The 23,357-nt window shown below is 39.4% G+C and overlaps 1 protein-coding gene across 1 annotated transcript in view; it reads left to right on the forward strand.

The window, feature by feature from the left end:
* Positions 1–23,357, forward strand: part of XRCC5 (X-ray repair cross complementing 5) — a 97,899-nt gene that overhangs the window by 48,174 nt on the left and 26,368 nt on the right. Inside the window, exons 15-16 of the mRNA XM_082841479.1 lie at positions 6,010–6,103; positions 7,583–7,652. Coding sequence (XP_082697605.1) covers positions 6,010–6,103; positions 7,583–7,652 — 164 coding nt within the window. The remainder of the gene's footprint in view (positions 1–6,009; positions 6,104–7,582; positions 7,653–23,357) is intronic.

Raw genomic sequence — 23,357 nt, forward strand, 5'->3', positions numbered from 1 at the left:
ATTTCAGTTCAAGAGGGTAAAAGCACCATCTCACACTGCATTCCAAAAATGCACTGAAAAGTACCCTCATCACAGAGAAGCATTGCTTCCCTTAATGTTGCTGGACACCCTTGAAATGAAAGTAGCATCTCTTGGACAGAACTTACATGAGAATAGGGACATTTGAGGTCTGATCCTGCCTATGGAACTAATATGTGATCTTGATTTCTTTTTATCTCTATATGCAAATAGTGTAAAGTTTTCTACTTTTTTCAAGTCCCCTAAGACCCCAGTCCCTACTTACTGTCAGAGACCAACCTCACCTGGTTTTACTGGCTAAGACTTCAGACTCCAGGGTCAAGACAGTGTGAGTTGGTCCCCTTGCTCTGCAGTGTGACCTTAGTTGCAAGGTGCTTATCCTCCCTAAGCCTCAGTTTCCTCATGGGTAAATAGGGATAATAGGAATATCTGTCTCATAGAGTTGTCATGCAGGTTAGTTGAGTAATATATGCTGTTCACCATTCACTGTTGTCACCCTAGAATGGCACAGTGCCGAACACATAGTAAGAATATAGTGTTTGTGAAGAGATGATTTACAAAATCCTAGTCCTGTCCCTAGCACATTTTCAACAACTACGGCAGTGGCGACGATCATGATGGTGATTTCACAGAGAAAACAGAGGCCAATAGACGGGAACGTCTCAGTTTTCTGGCCCATCTTACCTAAAAACATATCTGTATGGCATCTGCCTTTACTTCCTTTTTTCCTGCCTCAGTGGAAGAGGGTACCTCATCCTGTCCCAAGTTAATCCTTTCACCTATGTCCTGTGATGCTATTTCTGTCCCATCTGGTACCTCAGTCCACTGATAATTTCTTCCTTCCTTCTGTATCTTCAGCTTCTCCCTCTGTACCAACTCTTTTCCCTTCACACATTAACATTTTATTTCTTTCCTCTAAAAGAAAATGAAGTAATCCCCTCAGTTTCCTCTCTCTAATTACTACCTGTTATCATAATCTTTCCTTCCATAGCCAGGCTTATTAGCAAAAGAGCCTATACTGCTTCTTTTCCTAGCACTCACTGGCTCGGCCTTCTGCCCCCACCACTGCCCTGAAACTGGTCTTCTAAAAGACACTAACTGGGCTTCCCTGGTGGCACAGTGGTTGCGAGTCCGCCTGCCGATGCAGGAGACACGGGTTCGTGTCCCGGTCCGGGAAGATCCCACATGCCGTGGAGCGGCTGGGCCCGTGAGCCATGGCCGCTGAGCCTGCGCGTCCGGAGCCTGTGCTCAGCAGCGGGAGGGGCCGCAACGGTGAGAGGCCCGCGTACCGCAAAAAAAATAAAATAAAATAAAAGACACCAACTGCTGGATTTACTTAAGCATGGCAGTCCTTTTCTTTCGTTTTTTTTTTTGTTTGTTTTTTTGCGGTATGCGGGCCTCTCACTGTTGCAGCCTCTTCCGTTGTGGAGCACAGGCTCCGGACGCGCAGGCTCAGCGGCCATGGCTCACGGGCCCAGCCGCTCCACGGCATGTGGGATCTTCCCGGACCGGGACACGAACCCGTGTCTCCTGCATCGGCAGGCGGACTCGCAACCACTGTGCCACCAGGGAAGCCCCCTTTTCTTTCTTGACCTCTTTGTGGCACATGACATTGTCAGTTATCCTTTCCCTCTTGAAACTCGTATGTCTTCCTTAACTTCAGATTCTCCAGATTTTTCTCTCTAAACCTTTGACAGGCTCCTTCTCAGATTCCTCTGGGGGCTGCTTTTCTTTCCCCACCAACCTTAAATGTTGATGTTTTGTAGGACTCCTCCTCTGAAAGAGCTGACATTTATTGGACATAGGTATGTATTATCTGTTTGCATCCTTTTGGCCATCTTATGAAGTAGATTCTTTTATTCACTTCATCTTAAAGCTGAGGACACTGAGGCTTAGAGGAGATAAGAAACTTCCTCAGTATCACAGCTGGTTAAGCGATGGGGATGGATTTAAACGCAAGCAGTTTGACCCCAGAGCTTACACTCTCAACGATTATGCCAGACTGCACGTCCTAAGACCTTTATTATCAATATTTCACATATGGGTCTCCAAAAATAACTAAAAATCTTGTCTATCCTAGTATACTTCCATCTTATCCACTGGATCTTAAGTGTCTACAGATAACTCAAGTTCAGTATGTCCAGAAGTGACTTCATCACCTTCATTCTCTTTCCACACTCCTTTCAACCCCCTCTTCATGCTGTGATTCTCTATTTCAGTGAATGACACCTAATTTCCAGGGAGTCATCCCTTTTCTTCACTCCCCACATCTAATTGGCTTACCAAGTTGTATTAGATTTACCTCAAGTTCACTCCTTTTGCTTCAGGTTAGTACAGTGGCTAATAGCATTGATTTGGATCAAAACCCAAGTATTTCTTTTTTAATTTTTTTTTTCTTTTCATTTATATATTTATTTATTTTTGGCTGCATTGAGATACGCAGGCTTCTCATTGCGGTGGCTTCTCTTGTTGCAGAGCACGGGCTCCAGGTGCGCAGGCTCAGTAGCTGTGGCTCATGGGCTCGGTAGCTATAGCTCGTGGGCTCTAGAGCGTAGGCTCAGTAGTTGTGGCACGCAGGCTTATTTGCTCCGCGGCATGTGGGATCTTCCCAGACCAGGACTTGAACCCATGTCCCCTGCATTGGCAGGCAGATGCTTAACCACTGTGCCACCAGGGAAGTCCCTCAAGTATTTCTTTTTAATAGTGGTTAAAATTGGCAAGTTGCTCTGTGCCAAGTTGTGATAACAAATGCCTGCCTTTTAGGAGGCTGTTCAGGAGAGTGGTTAAAAGTCCAGAGTTGGCTGTGGACCCCTTACTGAGTGCTTTAGACAAGGTCAGGCCCTTTTGAGCCTTGGTTTGCTTAATTGTAAAGGGACAATAACAATAGCTGACTTGTGTGCTTGGCTTCGTGACCGATGGTAAGTTAGTTCTTACTAGCATTGCCCACTGCCATTGCTTTTATGTAGGTTTCATTTTAGGCTGCTTTACTGAGATAACCCCTTGACTGCTTCCCCTAATTCCAGTCTTAGCCCCTTCCCATCCATTCTGCATTCTGCTATCTGAGTGATGTTTTTAAAAGCAAATCTGATCACATCGTTCCCTTGCTTAAAATTCTTTAATGCAGTGATTCTTAATCTGTGTGTGTTTGTGTGTGATGGACCCTTTGGATAATCTGATAAAAACTGTGAACCTTCTCCCCAGGAAAATGCCCTAACATAATCAATTTTGCATGTAGTTTTACGTGGTTCACAGATTCCTTGATGTCATCCTTGGATGCCTGATTAAAAACCTTTGCTTTCATGGCTTTCCATTACCTTCAGCTTAAGACCAAATTCTGTTACACAAATGAGAAAACCCAGATAAGCAGAAGGAAGAGAAATGTCTGTCCAGCTACCTGGAGAACCACTTTCTTTCCTCAGGGTTTGTGTCTACAATTTAGATATTTTCTATCCTCATCTCTCACTACTTCCCAGCTTGCACTTCATGCCCCAGCCCAACATAGCTGCCTGCTTTCCTCTCAAAGGGATATGTTGCTTCCCACAATATTTTGTTAATTGCCTGTTTATATATTTATCTTTTTTATTTGGCTGAACTTCTTGAAGGTGATGATTATTAACTTTTATATATTTAGAATCTAGAGCCTAATTTAGGGGTCCACACATAGTAAGTATTAGGTAACTGTGTGGCTAAATAAATGAATTACAAGATTTATACTCGGGCTTCCCTGGTGGCGCAGTGGTTGAGAGTCTGCCTGCCGATGCAGGGGACATGGGTTCGTGCCCCGGTTCGGGAAGATCCCACATGCTGCGGAGCGGCTGGGCCTGTGAGCCATGGCCGCTGGGCCTGCGCGTCCGGAGCCTGTGCTACTCAACGGGAGAGTCCACAGCAGTGAGAGGCCCACATACTGCAAAAAAAAAAAAAAGATTTATACTCATATATGAACGAAAAGGAGAAGAGGAGAAAGAACAACAAATTATCCAGGGTCCCAACATCCAAATGCAGCAGCTGTTAACATTTCTGTGTCTCCTGTGACCTTGCATGGATAATGTGTACCTTCCAGAGCTCAGCTCCCTCATAGATAATTTGGGGATGAGAGTCATTATGCTTTCCCACTTCAGATAGACATTATGAGTTTAATATATGTAAAATTCCTAATTAAATCCTGTTAAATGATTCAATCTTGAGATTATTAAACATATTAAATTTTCACTACTTTCTGCTATTTTCTGGACTTGCCTTTACCTGCCCAATTCTGGCGAATTAGTATATATGTCTCCTTATTCTTCCTTCTCTAGAATCTTATTTGGGAGGGTTTAAGAAATTCTTCATGTGATTCAACCTTGTATTCTCACGGAACTTAGCATAGTGCTTTGTATGTTTAATGCCTCTTAATACCACTATATAAGTTAATTTGTATTTTTGGAAGAGAATACGTGAATAGTTGATATGGTACTTTTTGTTGTAGTGTTCTCCTGAGGAACAAACTGAAGATCAGAGAGAACAGTAACTCACTAGACTCTAAACTCTAGACATACAAAAATTAATACACAGTCAATACCTTCAAGAAGGTGTAAGATTCCAGGGCTAGCCAGTGGCAAAACTGAGACTAGAATCTGGGTCTTTTTCCTCCCAATCTTCAGCAGTACCATGTTGTCTTTCTCTTGGGAAGAACCGGCAAAGGTTAACTGAAGTGGCTGTGACTTTTTTTTTTAAAAGAACTCAAATTCTGATAGAATTTCATGCTGCCTCAGGTTTGTGCATTTTCCCTCCATTCTTGCACCAAGGCTTTGTGTGTTTATTTCTTATTCTCCTTGAAGGAAAGGGCTCTGAATGACTCACCCCTTATCTCTTGTTTACTTCTCAAAAGGAAGAAGGCAAGTGGTGAATGGGAAAGATGTCAAGTAATAAAACTTAATTCTTGTTTGTAAGGCCGTAATGATTACTTTAGTTCTTTCATCTGGCTGTAAGAGGAGATTCATTATTGAAATACCATTGAATAAGCTAACTTAGGTCTTACTTTGCTTTATTTTTAGGATAACCTCTTCAAGCCTCACTGTTTGAAAGTTGGGCTTTTGAATAAAAACATCACATTTAGAAATAGTTACTAATAGTACTCTTAGTTACTAATTTCCCTTCTCATTCAGCCATTTCTTGATAGCTGCTTTTGCCCCAGATTGATTATTTGTCTGGGAGAAAAATCTTCATAATCTCTTGTGTTCAGCATCTTAAGGGAGATTATGGGCAGAGTCTTTGAATTTTTTTTCTCCTTTGCAATTGACTTGACCTCCTTTTGACTTTAGGCAGGCTGTTAAAGCCTGCTTGTTACTTGAAGCAAGATGTTTGATATACTTCCTCTTTCCCTTATCACACAGATGCTTTTGGACTCTGTTAGCATATTGCCCAAGACAGAATTAGGTTTATAAAGGCACAGATTAAAAGTTTTCTTTTGAAAGTGGTTTTTTATAGTTTAAGACTTCTCTAAGAGCAAGCTCTTGCATGTTTGAGGATTGTCTAGTAAGTTTTGACAGCTGTAAGTAGAAGCTTATAAAGCTCTCACATACACGATGAAGAAGACAGGTTATTAGACACAAAGGTCTTCTATGTACATGGAAAGCTAATAGCTATCAATTCTCAGGCAGAAACTAGCAAATAATAACTGAAGGGTAAATGGGTTTCATACTGAAATGCTAAGTTTCCATTATCTGTGCTTGCAGTTTCATCTTTTGAAAGGGCTTTGTGATGCAGCTGCTAATTCTGATTTCCCTACTGCTGGAAACAAAGCCAGGGCTGCTCCAGTCAGGCTGTCAGGGGTCCAGAGGGTGGGAAAGGGAGGCAGCCGTTTGTAAAGGAGGACTAAGTGCAGCTGCTTATTTTTTGAGTCTTGAAAAATCAATTTATACTTTTCACATTAGCAATTCTGGGTTTTGTATTGTTTGTTCAGTTTTAAGGGGAGAGAAAAAAAAAAAACCCAAACATTTATTTCTTTTCCAGCCATGAAGAGGGACCCACCTCTAAAAAACTGAAGACCGAGGGAGATGAAGCCCACTTTAGTGTTTCCAGCCTGGCTGAAGGCAGTGTCACCCGTGTAAGCAGAACTTGTCGGGTATGCTCCCCTCTTTCAGGAAGGTTGGGGCTTGGGGAGATTGCATCAATATTTGTTAGTCTTTTAACGTAGCACTTTCCTTGGTCCTTTCAACATATAAGCCATACATGTCCATCCCACACTTTTTCCTTTAATTATTGTCAGTGAATTACCTATAGAATTATTTATATTGATATATAGTACATAGAGCACTATATAGTATATAGAGCGTGAAACATCACTTTCGTAGAGTTTTTTTGGTAACTTCATTTTGCAGCTTTCTGTTTAGTCACAATGGTAGGATAAGTGGGGGGGGGGGGTTAATGATACGAGTCTTAATCTCCAAGTATGTAAGCTTTAAGAGTATAATTCTCTTTTTTCTAATATACAACTTCATAACAGTTTTCGCTAGTTTAGGATTTCCCCAAACCAGGTATCCTTTGACACTTGAGATCTTCTTTATTTAATGGGATGGTTTTTGGAACTTGGAACATATTGCCTTGTTTTAAGTGGCATTATTTTGAATCAGTGGATCTTAAAAATTGTCCCTTACTACTAGCCAAATATACTAGGAAGGATAGCTAGCCCTAGGGCATACCTTTTCCCCACCTGAAAAGTAATGCTCTCAGAAAAACTGAATGTCTGAAAAATGATTTGGATTTTATTTCAATGTCTTGTAGTAAAGGAAAAAACATCATGACCTTATTTATTCTGGGAGCTTTTCTGACTGCTATATACCAGAGTTGACTGGAAACTTTAGTACATTTTGTACCAACATTTCCCAGCCGTTGTAGAATCCCATTGTCTTCTCCCCCTCGAGCTGAACTTAAGCCCTATTAAGGTTGGGATCGGAAGGTAAAAGACATAGGTATGATCAGAAAGTGCCGTATAGTGTGGCAGAGCTTTTCTTCTTTGAAACTTTGCCACCTAGCACTGATTTGCTTTTACTCTGGGGGACATGTTTAGTTTGGGCATGTTTGAATAGTCTACCAAAACTTCAATGCCAGAGGGTCAGCAGCAGCCCCCAGGAAGGACAGTTCAGTGAATTAAGCATCAGGCTGTTATTTCTCGTGTCATCTTAGTGGAACAAAGGTATTCTGAACTGACCCTGCACTGCAGAATCCTCCCGTTCCTAACTGGTTGGGTGTCAGGATGGACAGGCAGTCTGCCACATAAAGCCTTCAAACTGGGCCGCCTGGTGCCTTGGGTGCCTTGGGTCATACTTCTGACCCATCCGGAAAGAAGTCAGTTTGCATGAGGAGAGGTAAGTGAAAATACGGACAGAGGACAGCCCTTTGACCACCGGAATCCACTAGCTTTTAACAGATCCGTAGAAATGAAAATGAACAGAAAAGGGCCTTCACTTTGTCTTTGCCTCTATTTTATGAGAACACACTTATTACATTAAGCTGTCTTGTCTTGCCTGGGTGCTGCCAAAAAGAGAAGTGACCTGCAGTTTCATTGTCTGTGGGTGTGTTCTAGGTTGGAAGTGTGAATCCTGCTGAAAACTTCCGTGTTCTAGTGAGGCAGAAGAAGACCAGCTTTGAGGAAGGTAAGAGATGTGCTGTAGGCTTTGCAGTTAAGGAAAAGTGGTTAATTAGGTTAACTGATTTAAGCCTAGACTAGTAAGTGTCACCTTTGGTCGTAATGCCTTATATAGCCGTTTTCTTTCCTGGTGGATCTTCGTGACTGTCCCTTGTTAGTAAGCTCACCGAGGTAACATTATGAGCACAGGAGGGTAAACTCAGCACAGGGCTGCTGAACAGAGACGAGCTAATTTGTAGGTCTCCCTGTTAAGAAAACTGGGGGCCAGAATCTTGGAGCTTTTAGTTCCACTTCAGTGAAATCCTTTGGGAATAAAACGTTTTTGTGTCATATCTTCCTATTTTCTGAGACATATAATTTTTGTTCTCTCCTAATAAGAGTTTCAGCCCCTTGACAATAATCTCAGAAAGACCTTACTGCTGCCCTTAGATTTGATCCTTCTGAAATTGACCCTGTCCTCACATTTTTCTTTTCAGATATAACCTAGAATTCCATTTAGGCTTGAGCTGATATTAAAACAGCTTTGAGGGATAGATAGAGGGTCTCAGACTGACATTCATTCACTTGATTGCATTCAGGTTCCTGTTCATTCACCTTTAATGAATGGCAGCTGGCAATTGTAATCCTGCAGGTTTGTGTATATAACAGTATTGCATTCATTATTGCTACCCAGGGTCAGGACTGCGAGCTGCCTTCTCTGAGTGTTTATGTTCATGTGTGCACAGAACCTTGTCTTCCAACTTCTTGGCATTTTGGGGGAAATGAGTCCTAAATGCCTAGAAACACTACAGCTTTTTAATCATCTATAGTACCTAGCGTAGGTCTAGGGGCCTTACTGCTTAGAGTGTGAGAATCCTAGCAAGATGCCTAGACTTCCTGTGCTGTTGCCCAAAGGCAGTTATAACCAGCTGAGAGCATATAATCTGCCAGGCCAAATCTTGTTGGTGGGAACACAGAGGCCAAGCCCATGAGAATTTCCTGAGGAAGACCAGCTCCATCCTCATGGTAATCTGCATTCTTTTAGGTGGGGTGTGTACGTTTTGTGTTCTGAGAATGGGGAAGAGCTTTTTGCCCTGTTAAAGACTGACGTATAGAAGAAAACCTTGAGTTTTAACATAAAACAAAACTACATGTAAATAGAAGGAGGAAATCTAAAATTAAAGTGACAGCTTCCAGAAGGATTGGGGGAAACAGTACTTCAGAATTTCTCTCCTTCTAATACTGGGTTAATCAAAGGAGGCTTTCACAGCATTGAACCTGTCTTGTCTCTTAGGCTGCATATTGTGACTGTGTGTTTGGAAGGGGGCAGAAACACTGCTGTGACAAGTCAACAAACTCGGTCATCTATCATGGTGGTTGTGTTTTTGAAGACAGATTGAGGCCTTCTTATCTTGTGATGAAATGTTATGGATTTCATCAGCCAAAGTCAAAGGTCGTCCCTTTGGAAGTAATTGGTCTTCCTGGTTGGTGTAGGTGTGATCTCTTCAGGGACCTAATGTAGCATCATCACCATTATAAAGGCAGCCTACTAGTTAGTTCAGGTCATTGTGCTGGCATCTACTCTTTGTCTCGGTTATTCCACACAGCGGTCCTGCAGAGTCACATGAGCAAGTGGAGAAAATAGCAGAGCTCCAACAGCTGGTGTCAGAATTTTCTGAAAAAGAAAGTTATGTTTATTGGGAAAATACTTTGATAAGTCTTTGGGGTAGAGACTGAGTCTGTGTCCCCAGGCTTGGTTGTTGGCCAGTGCTGGGGTTCAGAGGAGGGGGAAGCTGCTAGCACCATAGAAGTGGAAAAACTGGAGCTAGTTCAGGAGGAAAGGGGGTGAGGAGAACAGGTAAGAGGGAGAGGAAGTGAATGAATTTATGTAAGGGCACAGCATTCTGCAGTACATTCCCAGCTCATGACTGCAGATACTCGGTGTCAGTAAAACTCTGGAATGCTTGGCTGGAGTGCTCCATCTGGGGAAACTGGTGAGGAGGCAGTTTGGGGTCTGAAAGTCCTTCAGGCAGAGCAGAGAAAGCTCCTGAGAGCACCAGAGGCCAGAGTCTAAAGAGGTCATGAGAGAGTAAATTCCTGAGAATTTGCTTACATCTTAGGAAAACAGTGTTTCTCCTAGACTAATTGGGGATTTAAAGCAGTCTTGTGAAAATAACAAGGGCAAGTGGCCCCTCGATGGCATATAGATTATAATAGGTATTATTATTCCCATTTTATAGGTGGAAAAACTGTAAAACTGGAAGAAATGAACTTCCCCTCCAAATCACACAGGGATTCAAATCCATGTCTCCTTCAAATACTGGATTTTTCTACCTAGCAGTACTATTTCTCCTGATTCCTAATGCCTTCCTTTCCTACACGCTTCTTTGTTTAAACATTATAAGGTCAAGCATCTCAAACCTTGTGCCCATAGATAGGATTTTTGATGAGTAGACGGTTCTTTTCTGTTGAACGTGACTGCGTGCTGGCACGTTGTAGTGCTGTGATGGTGGATGTCCCTCTGTACCTCCATCTGGGACTTATCAGTCAGAGATCTCCAGTGACCTCACAAAAGCAGACTTTCTGCAGAGCTGCAAGAAAATGGGACTGCCCACTTGTTAGTAACTAGTTCTGTTTCATGGTCCTAAATTGGCTTCCCTTTTTTGCTTCAAGCTCCAGAAATTTTGTTTCTTCATTACTTTTCTACCTTTATTCTTCTACTTGGATATCTCTTTGCTAAGCTCTTTGTGAGCCAGGACTCACCTTGCAAGCCCAAAGTACCCCTCCAGACTTAAAGCTGCCTCCCTGGTATTGGTTTTCTAGAGGCAGAAGCCCTTCTCTTCTCTCTAGTGTATCTGTTTTTTAAATTCAGTTGCCAAAAGCATGATTAATATTAGATAGTTTTACCCTTAGTTAGAACTTGGCCCTTTCACCTATTGTTACAAACTAAAATATGGGTGTAATTCCTTTTTACCTGTACTAGTAGCAGAGTCATACTGAGAGTATTGTGACCCTATCCCCTTGACATCAGCAGTAGGCAGCTACACATTTTCTTACCTAGTTTTTGGTGTGAGGGATGTTTCTCGTCCTACGATTATTGGCATAGAGTAGATAACACTGAACCCCAGGAATGTGTTCTTTCTGGCTGTTGATGCTTCTGTAAGATGTCTTTGATTCTCAGGTGTTCTTCTTTTTCTGTTCCCTTTCTTTCTCCCTCACTACCCACCCACTCTTCTATTACTACAATTTTAAAATAGAAAATTCTTGACCACAGCTGTATATATAATAATAATCATCGCTCAGTTGTGAAAGTGGGGTTGTTTCCCTCACATAGTATTCGTAAGCACATCAGCACCATCATCTGTGATGTCTGTTGTGTGTAGTTGTGGATTATTGGAGAACCTGAGTCCACAGAGTTCTCAGAGACTCCTCAGCAGTGACAGGGTGGCAGAGCTCTGTTCCACCAAGCTGAATTCACAGGAGCCTGATTGGTTGAAAAGCCAACCTGTCAAGAAAAGTCATCCTAAGTAGAAGTGGTATGGACTCCTATTTGGGGTTTGTTATTTAACATTAGATTAATGTGCAGTGAGTGTAATGTGCACACATCCGTTTGATAGATGATGATGACTTTATTCTGTGGCTACTGAGATATTTCATTTTTCTCACATCTCTTTCCTCTCTCTCGCTTTGTTTGGATCACATCTCATCCTCAAGTCTGCTGCCTTTGTTCTCTAACCTATCTTATTCTCATACATCAAACAACATCCTTTCAATTTCAAAGGACATTTCTTAAAATTCACTTCTGCAAGATCTCCCAAAATTAGGCAGAACGTTATTACCACAATTAGTAATAAAGTTATATTATTCAGCAAAGTCAAATAGATAATTTTTTTCAACTCTGTGGGGAGAGCAGTTTACTTACACACATTATATGATTTTCTGCCACGAATCAAGCCTAACCTGTGGATTCTCAAGAGTTGGGATCTAGGAGAAGTCTCCTGTGTGTGTGTGTGTGTGTGTGTGTGTTGTGTATTTTCTTTTTTTAATGGTGTATTAATCTTGGCTATGGATTATGAAACTATTAAAGCTCTTTCCAGATAAACATAAGAAGATAAAAATATGGCCTTTATTATTTTGCACAGAGCTGGTAAATTTAAGAAAAATAACCTCCGTTAAATACCTTGAACGTCTTGAAAGAAGGATACTAAATACAAACAGAACTAAAATTTTAAGTATCTTTAGCTGCATAAAAGTTTTGTTTTGTTTTTTAACAGTTTGACATACTTTCTTAGTCCTTTCCCAAAAGAGCGGTGATCCATCTACTCACAAGAGAGAAAATACATGATTACATATTCTAGAGGTTTAGTCTATACTTTTATATTTTTTATTAACTATCTTGTTCTTCACTGGCTTTCTTTTTAACTTGTCTAGTTTTAAATTGTTAAACTCCAGAACTTGATGATCCAGGCTTATTTTACACCTCACTTATCAATGACAAGTAGTCTAATTTGAAAACAAAAATCAGTTTATTTGGAATTGTAAAGGATACCTACTAAAAGGGTATGTTATTATTTGACATGGTAATTGTGTGTCAGTGACCCTTAGGGTCTTGTTCATCTTCCGTGTGGCATGGATTGAGGCCCAGAATAGTTGAGATGACTTTCCACGGATTATTGCAAATATGCAGTCAGATTCCAGAGAGCCAATTCTTGGCCTCTTGTGGCTTCATTGGTTGCTTACATTTCATTAAACAGCACAGCACTGCTCTGAAGTTTACATTTTAATATAATAAAACTCATTAACCAAATAATTAAAATGAAATCATTGAAATGAAGACAAAAAGAAAAAATAAAAAAGACATGGCATAGAAATCAAAGACTGTCATATATACACAACCACTTTATAAGTAAGTGTTTTCAGTTTTCACAATTCTCCCTAAAAGGCGTCTGTCCATTCTTACTCAGCTTCTAGCATCTTTTCAAATTCCTGTCAATCTGTAGATCAGAATATCTCTAATTACAGAGTATGGCTCTTGTAAAATGTAGCCTGGCTGTCTGTTAAAAAAAAGAGAGCATACAAATCCTGTTTGCTATAGGTGAGCTCTCTGTGAGCACCAAGATTTCTTCCTGAGAGCATTAAAGGACGCCTGTATGTGATACACGACAGCATTTTCATTCTCCCAGTGTTTTGTTTTCTCATGCCAGGTGGTAAAGTTGCTTGCCTTAAACCTGCTGAGTATTTTTTTCCCTTTTTATGTTAAAAATAGAAAGAATATTTTTCCCTCTGGCTGAAAATTTGGAACTCATATGAATGCTTTCCCTGTGTCAGAACAGCTAGAAGAACAGAGTCCATTCAAGCCTGCATTTAACGTAGTGACCCACTGGCTTGCTTTGATGACCCGTGCCAGCTGCTGGAAACACGGAATTAAATGATGGGTGCTTTGGAGAAAGGGTGTGTTACCCAACTTGCTGTTGGAGTTCACCCTTGCAAGAAGTGCTAATGAGAATGATTTGTGAAGCAAAAAGCTGTTGAAGTGCTTACTCACGGCAATTTGGTTTTTTCTTTATTGCCTATAAATTCATGGTGCATTCATGGTGCATGGTAGATCACTGTCATGCAGGGCATTGCACTTGGTTCTCCTTGAATTGGAGAATTATCTTCACGATTGTTTCTTAAGCCCAGCTGGTTGATAAAGGAAACTGATTTCAGGTTGTGCTGATGTGCAAACTGCTTTCATCAATGACTTAAAGTGACTGCTTGTGGCAAACAGCAGAAGCTCTTAACCAATTAAGATGTTTAGGAAAGAATGTTAGGCTTTTGTTAAAATAGTAACTAAGGGGCTGAAATGTGTTAAGAGGAACCTAGAAACAGCTTGGAGTCCCATTTAAAGGCAATAAAAGTATTTTGGTCCCCTCCCCCTTTCAAATTATAAGCGCAGGGCAAAAAGTATGCTTACATAGAAAGAAGTGGCAAGTATAATTTGGTACACTTAGTCCTGTCTGTTCCCATGTCTACATAAAATTTTTAAAATGGCATACTAGTTTCTTTGGTCAGAAAAGGGAGAGAAGTTTGGTTCAGATATAGAGAACACAGTTTCAGCAGGGCTTGAGAATATTATTAGTGTAGATGTCCTTAGACATAAATTAACTTTTTTTTTTTTTTTGCAGTTTCTTATGGACAGTTGCAGAAAAATCTTTAGTTAATAGTTATGATTAAAGACTCTGCTGTGGATTGAATAGTGTTCCCCCCAAAATTCATATATTAAAGCCCTGACTCCTCATGTGATGGTATTTTGAGATGGGGCCTTTGGGAGGTCATTAGGTTTAGATGAGGTCATGAGGGTGGAGCCCTCATGATGGGATTAGTGCCCTTATAAAAAGAGACACCAGAGTTTGCACTCTCCTCTTCTCTCTCTCGCTCTTTTTTTTTCTGTGTGATGTGAAGGTGACTGTCTGCAAGCCAGGGAGAGAGCCCTCACCCAAACCTGACCATGCTGGCACCGGCTTCCAAACTGTGACAAAATAAATTTCTGTTGTTGAAGGCAGCTAGCCCATGATATTTTGTTATGTCAGCCTGAGCTGACTAATACAGGCTCATTTTCTTTTCCTTTGTCAGGTTAAACTGCTGAAATCCTGTATTTTATCTCTTTATGTCTTTTAGTGGTAATGAGATGCAGCTGTAACACTCAAGCTAGTCACTGTATTTCATTGGTAGGCCATTGGAGTCAAGAGCCATTTCTTATATGAGAACTATCTAACTATAATTCTCTTGCCCTTGGAATCTTGTAGTGTTTCCTTGGGGCATTGAGGATAAGATTTACTGTGTGAGCTTTTCAGCAGTTATTCTATAAAAGAAACATCTAGTGTCTCCTTTCTGTCTGTGGTAAATCTCCACAAATCTCTCAGTTAAATTGCACTTATTTATTGCCAGTTTTTAAATAGTTCATTGAAGTATAATTTTCTACTATAAAGTGTACTCATTCTAAGTGCAATTTAGTGATCCTTTATAAATGGAAAAGGTTGTACAGTCATCACCACAACCCAGTTAAAGAACTTTTCCTTCAACTCCAGGAAGTTCCCCATGGCAGTGTGTAGTCAGTTCTTTTTTTCCCCACCACCACCTCAAGCAACTATTTTCTGTCTCTATAGCTTTGTCTTTTCTGGAAATTTTACGTAAATGGAATCACTCAATATGCAGTGTTTTGCATCTGACTTCTTTTACTTAGCATAAGGTTTTTGAAGTTTGTCTATGTTGTAGCATGTATCAATAATTGACTTCTTTTTGAGCTGAATAATATTCAGTTTTAATGAATATGCCACAGTTTGTTTATCCACTCGCCAATTAATGGATATTTGGATTGTTTCCAGTTTTTAGCTATTATAAATAATGCTGCTATGGATATTTGCATACAAGTCTTTGTATGTTTTCAGTTTTCTTGGGTGGGAGTGGAATTGCTGAACCATATGGGAAGTTTATGTTTAACCTTTTAAGAAATAGCCAAACTCTTTTCAAAAGTGGCGTACTATTTTATATCCCCACTGGCAGTGAATGAGGGTTCCACTTTCTCCACATCCTTGATAACCTTGTATTGTCAGTCTTTTCAGTTATAGCTATTTTAGTGCGAATGTGTCAGTGTATCATTGTGGGTTTAGTTTGCAGTTTCTTAAAGACTGCTAATGACGCTGACCAGTTTTCATGTGCTTATTAGCCATTCATATATCTTCTATCTTGTTTATCATGTTTTTATTCTTCTATGGACTGTCATATTGTTGTCATCTATAAGAAATCTTTGCCTAGCCCAAGTCACAAAGATTTTCTCCTGTGTTTGCTTTTGAAAGTTTTAGGCCTATAACTCATTTTGAGTTGATTTTTGTAAATGAGTATTTGGTAAGTGTGTAGGTTCATTGTTTTTCAGAGGGATAACTAATTGTCCCAGCACCATTTGTTGAAAAGACTGTCCTTTTCCCATCGAATTGCCTTGGCACCTTGTTGAAAATTATTTGACCATAAGTGTAGGAGTTTATTTCTGTAGTCTTTAATTTAATTACATTGATCTATGCCTGTCCTTCACTAATACATTGCTTTGTTTACTTTAGCTCTATAGTAAGTTTTGAAATACTGTATCATAAGTCTTCCAATTTTGTTCTTTTCTAAAATTGTTTTGGCTAATCTAGGTCCTTCACATTTCCATATAAATTTTAGGATCAGCTTTTCAATTTTTTAGGGATTTTGATAGGGATTGGCATTGAGTATATAAAATAATTAAGGAAGAATCTCCATCTTAACAATATTGAATTTCCTAATCTATGAACAGGGATTCTTTTTCCATTTATTTAAATCTTGTTTACTTTCTCTCCATAGTGTTTTTTTTTTTGCGGTACGTGGGCCTCTCTCCGCTGTGGCCTCTCCCGTTGCGGAGCACAGGCTGCGGACGCGCAGGCTCAGCGGCCATGGCTCACGGGCCCAGCCACTCCGCGGCATGTGGGATCTTCCCGGACCGGGGCATGAACCCGTGTCCCCTGCATCGGCAGGCTGACTCTCAACCACTGCACCACCAGGGAAGCCCTCTCCATAGTGTTTTATAGATTTTAGTGTACAAGACCTGTACTTCTTTTGTTAAATTTTTGCCAAGTGTTTTTTAATTTTTAATGCAATTGTGAATTAAATTTTTAAAAATTTATTTTTGGACTGTCTTGCTAGTATATAGAAATATTGATTTGCGTATATTGGCCTTATATCCTGCAGCCTTGTTAAACTTGTTTATTAGTTCTAGTTGTTTTTATATACTCTTTAGGATTTTCTACTTACAGGATCATATTGTCTGCAAATAAACTCAATTTTACTTCTTTCTTTCTAACTTGTATGCTTTTAATTTCTTTTTTTTTTAAATTTTACTGGCTGGAACATCCAGTACAGTGTTGGCTTTCAGACTTTCACCATTAGTATGATGTTAGTTCTGAGTTTTCTCAAATTCCCTTTATCATCTTGAAGAAGTTTTCTTCCATTCCTATGTGATTGAGAATTTTTATTGTGAATGAATGTTGAGTTTTGTCAGATGCACATTCTACATCTATTGAGATGATTATGTGGGTTTTATTCTTCTATTTATATGGTATACTATATTCATTGATTTTCAGTTGTTAAACCAGCCTTGCATTACAGGGGTAAATTCCAGTCAGTCATGGTAAATAATCCTTTTTGAATGTTTCTGAATTCATTTTACTAATATTTTGGTAGGATTTTTGTGTATATATTCATGAGCGATACTTTTCTGTAGTTTTCTTGTGATACCTTTGTCTGACTTTGGTATCAGGGGAATACAGGCCTCATAGAATGAGTTGAGAAGTATTCTTTCCTCCTCTTCAGAATTGGTATGATTTCTTCTTTAAACATTTGATAGAATTTGCCAGTGAAGTCTTCTGGACCTGATTTACTTGTGGGAAGCTTTTTAAAACTAATACAGTCATTTTACTTATGATAGAATTAGTCAGATTTTCTATTTCTTCTTGAGTCATTGGTGGTAATTTGTGTCTTTATATGAATTTGTCCATTTCATCTAAGTTGTCTAATTTGTTGGCATAACATTGTTCATGTTATTTTTCCCTTACAATATTTTTAAGTTCTGTGGTTTATAGTTATATGCCTGCTTTTATTCCTGATTTTGGTAATTTGTATCTTCTGTTTTCCTTGGTCAGTCTAAGTAAAGGTTTATGGGCTTTGTTTCTCTTTTATAGAAGATCCTAACTTTTAGTTTTATTGATTTTCCTCCATTATATTTTTTTAAAATTTCATTGATTTCTGATCTTGATTATTCCCTTCCTTTTACTTGCTTTGGATTTAATTTGCTTTTTTTCCTAGTTTCTTACACTGGAAGTTTAGATTACTGATTTGAAACTTCTTTTCTAACATAGGTATTTAAATCTATACATTTTCATCTAGCCAGTTCTTTAGCTGCACACCATGAATTGTGATAACGTGTTTTCATTTTCACTCAGTTAGAAATGCTTTCTAATTTCTTTTGTGATTACTTTGACCTTTGGATTATTTAGAACTGTGCTGGATTATTTAAGACTGTGTTGTTTAATTTCCAAATACTAGGAAATTCCCAAATTTATTTCTGTTGTTGATTTTTAATTTAATTCTGTTGTGACTGGAGAACATATTTTGAATGGCTTCAGTCCTTTTAAATTTATTGAGACTTGTTTTATAGCTTAGCATATAGTCTGTTCTGACAAATGTTTCATATGCCCTTTAAAATAATATGTATTCTGTTGTTGCTAGGTTGAGGGTTCTGTAAATGTCAATTTGGCCAGTTTGGATGATAGTTTTTTCAAATCTATATCTTTGTTGATGTTATGTCTAGTTGTTCTCCATGATGTTTTGAGTATTGAAGGTTATTCACCTTGAGACCTTGTGGGCTATTAAGACCTTTATAATTTTTGCCTCACCTAGCTAAACAAAAATCTAGAAACCCAGGTGAATTTCTAGAGTACCAATAAAGAAAACATTGTCAGTTCAAGTAATACAGTGTATTTTAAATAAAGGTCTTCAGGTATTGGAGTTTAAAAAAAAAGAAAACTTAGATGTATGTATCACAGGATTATGTTTGTGTTTCAGAATCCTCTGCTTCATGGGAGGAATTCATTTACATTAGTAAATGACAAGCTTACTCAGTACAGGAAAAACTGGAGATTTCAGGAACTTGCTGGCAAGTCTTAGTTCAGTGTTTAAAGATTGGGAAAATTCATAGGTTCATTACTCCCTCCTTTCATTTGTTTCTTCTTTGGTGCTCTTTTTCTCAAGCATGGGTGTATTTTGTTTGATTCATTATTTGCCTCATACATAAGTTTGGATTATCCCAATTATCTCATAATTGTCCCATTTCTAATTACTCTTAGATGGACTATAATGAAGCCAGCAGGACTTACACATTGGAATTTTAAATGTATAGAATTACAGGGAAGGTTGAATCTACAAACTAATGATAAAATTTGCCTGCCACAAATCTGCTTCAAATTGGTAGACTATCCTGAGGATGGTGGGTGAAATTAAATAATTTCTAAGGTCCTTTTTCGTACTCTCCTTTAAGTATATGAGTAATAAACAGAAGGAAGTAGGTGGAAGAGAAAAAATAAAACAAAAAAGAAATAAAAGGATCAGTGAAATAGAAGGGTCCTGAGTAACTGCCATCAGTAAATGTCAACCCATGAAAAATGTCTTTCCATTTAGAACTCACTAAAAATACAAACAATTGTTTATTGTTAACTTATGTAATAGTCTCTTATATGTTTCAAGATGACTTAATTGCTTCTTTGGCTTCTCATTAAAAAATAAATACATGCTCATTGGAAAAAAATCAAATAGTAATTCAGTAGTACATAAAAAGGGGAACTGTCTTCATTCATTGTCCCCCTCTCTTCCAAACCCTCCTCATACCCACATTCTTTGTCTTGCTTTCTCTCACTTCATAGGAATAACCCTGTTAATCCCTATTAATGTTCTATATCATAGTCAAGATGGTTAATTGTTTTAGTGTATGGTAAATTGAGGTTATAGCCACAGGCAGTACATTTTAGAGAACCTCCCATTCCTCATGGGATCAAGCATCTTGACCTAAGAGGGAAAAAAAGAGCTTACAACAAGATGGGATGGGGCTAATTCATACTTAGTAAGTGACAACAACAAAGGTGCCTGCATATATAGTCATGATAATGTGGAAATGATATCTTAGCCACACATACCTGCATACATCTTACATAGCCCATTACTCTTTGTCTATGTATTTTCTCTTTCCATAGAGCTTTATTTTAACCATTTATATCGCTATAAAATTAAGGTAAAGGGTGGTGATCAGAATTCTAGACTGTCCATTCCCCCATTCAGTGATAGCCAGTACTGAATACACAGTGTATGGGTTTAAATTGAAGGAACACAAAAAGACATCTTCATGTCTTTTAGACATGAAGCTTTTAGAGGAGTAACTCAGTGAGGCCTTGATCATTTATTCATCCATTCAGCAAATGGTTGTTGAATGCCTATTATGTGCTAGTCATTGTGGCAAGATACAGACAATAAACAAATAAAATCTATGTTCTAGGGCTGCTGTAACCAAACTGGCTAGCTTAAAACAACAAAAGTTTATTTTCTCTCAGTTCTGGAGGTTAGAAGCCCAGAATGAAGGTGTTAGCAGGGTTGGTTCTATCTAAGGACTTCTGAGGGAGAATCCATTGCATGGCCCTCTCCTAGCTTATGGTGACAGCTGGCAGCCCTTGGTGTTCCTTGGCTTGTAGGTGCATCACTCCAGTCTCTGCCTCACCTTCAGTTGGAGTTCTGTGTGACTGTGTCCAGATTGACCTCTTCTTATATGGACATCAGTCATATTGGATTAGCTCACCCCCCTTTATGAACTCATCTTAAATTGATTACATCTGCAAGGACCCTATTTCCAAATAAGGTCACATTCTGAGGCTCTGGAAAGAACTTGAATTTGGGGGGGAACACTTTTCAACTCATGACAGCACTATAGAGAAAACTTAAAACAGGATAGTGGGATGGTGAACGCTGGGGTTGTGAGGGGCTTGTGATTTTATGTAGAGGATCAAGGAAGGCTTGTTGCTTGGTTATCATTTGAACAGAGAATTGAGGAAAGTGGAAGATAGAGCCTGGTGGATATCTCTGGGGAAAGCCTTGCAGACAAGAGGGAGCATTGCCCAGAAGCATCAGGGAAACGAGTGTGTCTGGAGGAAAGAAGCGGAGGTGAGATCAGAGAGGTATCTGGGGCACATATCACATAGGGCCTCCTAGACCTTCTGCTTTTACTCTGAGTGAAATGGGAAACCACTAAAGAGTTCTAAGTAGAGGATGATCTGATTTAAAAGGCACTCTGGCTGCCGTGATGAGCATGGGCAAGGCTGAAGTAGGCAGATGAGTTAGAAGGCTACTGCAGTGATCCAAGTGAGAGAGGTAGTGATGGAGGTAGCGAGAAGAGGTCAGACTCTCGATATATTTTGAAAGGAGACTTGGCAGGTTTTGCTGGCAGTTTGAAAATAGGATGTGAGAAAAGGAAACAAGTCAAGGGTGATTGTTAAGTTTTGGGGCCTGAGCAACTGGAAGGAATTGGCATTTACTGAGAAGGAAAAGAGATACTAAGTTGGTTATATAGGTCTTGACTTCAGGAAAAAGTCCTGGGTTATAAATATAAATCTGGGAGAAGTCATCTTAGAGACGGTCTATAAAGACATGAGAATGGGCGAGATCCTTAAGTGGGGCAGAGGTGTGGGATCTAGGGCACAGGTGGAAGGGGTAACTTAGATAGATGCACACACAGATAGTTCATCCAAGCCAATAGGAAGGATGCAGAGTATGGGTATAAAAGCAGGTGGGTTGACCAGTTTGAGGAATAATTCATGGAAGAGGCTGGCATGACCTGAGCCATAAAAGGCTGGATAGGAAAGGGCCCAGAGAAAGGTATCCCAAGTGAGGCAACAGCCAAAGTGATGGGGTGTCCTAGTGCTATGAGTACTAACAGGACTTTCTCCAGAAATAGGGATTTTTGTTACTGCTGTTACTTTGTCTCTTGAGTTTACTGTTGATGAGCATTTCTGACCACTTTGTACCATTTCTAAGTTTCTTCTAATTTTAATCACTTTCTAATCCAGTTGTTTCATATCTGTCTTTTTCTCTCCATCCTAAAAAACACTAATTTAGGCTTTCATTATTTTACCATTGGACAGTTATAGCATCCTATATTAATTACCCTCAAAGTTCTTCTTGTTCACCTCATCCCGTATGTTGGTACAGATTTAGCTTCTTATAGCACAGATCTGATTATGGGTCAGCCCTTCTTAGTCACTCTCTGTTTCTTTGAAATTAGTCCCCCAGCCAAGACTTTCCACAACCTTGTCCCATCCCACCATTCTAGACCCATATTTCTACAGGTACCCTCTGTGCACCCTGTACTCAAACCAAACTGTACTCCCGCTAATACTCTTGGCTTTCCGGCTCTTCTGTATGTTTGCTCGTGATATTTCTTCCACAAAGAATGTCCATTCTTTTTTCTCACTCCCAAATTTCCTCTAAAGAGATTCTTGAGGTTTAAGAGCCAGTGTATGCTGGGTTACTAATGCCCAGTGGTAGTTTTATTGTAATATGATTCATTATCAAAGATGCTGCTGCTGGTCTGCCATCAGTGGGACAAATAAAACCTCTATTTATTTTTATGCTCTCTGAGTACTGCCGGTTAGTAGTAATTTTTTTGTTTCCATCACTGTCTTTAATAATAACGATTTGAATTTTTGAATTACAGCAGAACTAATCCTCAGGTTCTCTGTATTGATTTATAAATCTTAGCCTCATCGAAGAAGAAGTAGAGAAAAATAACTTCTCTGTATTTTGAGCTCTAGAATATTATATAACTTTCTTCACAAAATCAGAAAAAGATTTTTAAAAAATGAAAGAAAATAAATGAGGGGTCCTTAAGGAAAGATACAATATAAACACAGTACATCATTATTTACCAATATTCAAGAAGATTTACTACATGGAATATGGTTTGAAAATTTCTGGTACTTGATATTTCCATTTAAGAATGAGTCAAATTCTTGAGGCAAATTGTAAAACAGTGCTGGATGTTTGCATCCAGCTGCATCCCCTCCTCCATCATCCACAAAAGCACATTCAACTAGTGGCCGCCTGCTTCTCTCCTTGCTGAGGAGTCTGGCTCATCACTCACTGCATCTCTTCAGCTAATCCATGAATTTCAATTTCATTCAATTACCAACTTCTAATTGGATCTCATTGCCAGATTGGTCTGTTGCAGAGCATTTTCTCTTGGCTGCACTGTTTCTATGGCTACTTGGTTCCTTCTGCCAACTTCCTGTATTAGTTTGATGACATCCACTCAGGTCTGAAGCTAGACAGATACTATAAAATTACTACAGCACTACTGTCATCTTGCATTCTGCCTCCCTCCTACCACTCACCTAGAATGGGATCAAGTCTAGATGGTGTTCTGAATTCTGTATCACTTTAGTATTTAGTAAATTATCATATTTTAGTATGGTTCACCAAGTTTTAGAATTTGTTTTAGGACCTTAGAAAATTACGGAAAAAGAAAAAAAGAAAATCTTGGAGATGCTCTTTCTCTGCCCTCTCCACTCCCTATTCCCAACCTCAACGCACACTGCCAAGCATATAGCATGTGTACATTACATAAATGAGCTAAAAAAATCACTTCCTCGAGCGCTTCCCTGGTGGCACAGTGGTTGAGAGTCCGCCTGCCGATGCAGGGGACACGGGTTCGTGCCCCGGGCCTGGAAGATCCCACATGCCGTGGAGCGGCTGGGCCTGTGAGCCATGGCCGCTGAGCCTGTGTGTCTGGAGCAAAAAATCACTTCCTCATTTGATGAAAAGAACTTCCTTTAGTTTCTTTCTTATGTTAGCATCATGTCCCAGTTTTGCACTACTTTAAGTGCACTCCTTTCTGGAAATGGAGGAATTAGGCTAAAGAGTGGATGTTCCTTGTTCTTAACTGCTATATGCCCTGTAAATATGAGCTAATAACCTTCAGGTTTTATGGGACATGTTCAGTGGGTCTTTAACAGTTAAATTGAGTGTTTTTAGTAAAAAAATTAAAAGACCTTAGAATGCCATGAAACCCACCCATTGGCCAGCAAACTTAAAAATTTCCAGCTGACTTGGGAACAGGTCTGGTGTTACACCCAAGTTATTTAAG

This window comes from Leucopleurus acutus (assembly GCF_964270905.1).
Source record: "Leucopleurus acutus genome assembly, chromosome: 6".
Lineage (NCBI taxonomy): Eukaryota > Metazoa > Chordata > Mammalia > Artiodactyla > Delphinidae > Leucopleurus > Leucopleurus acutus.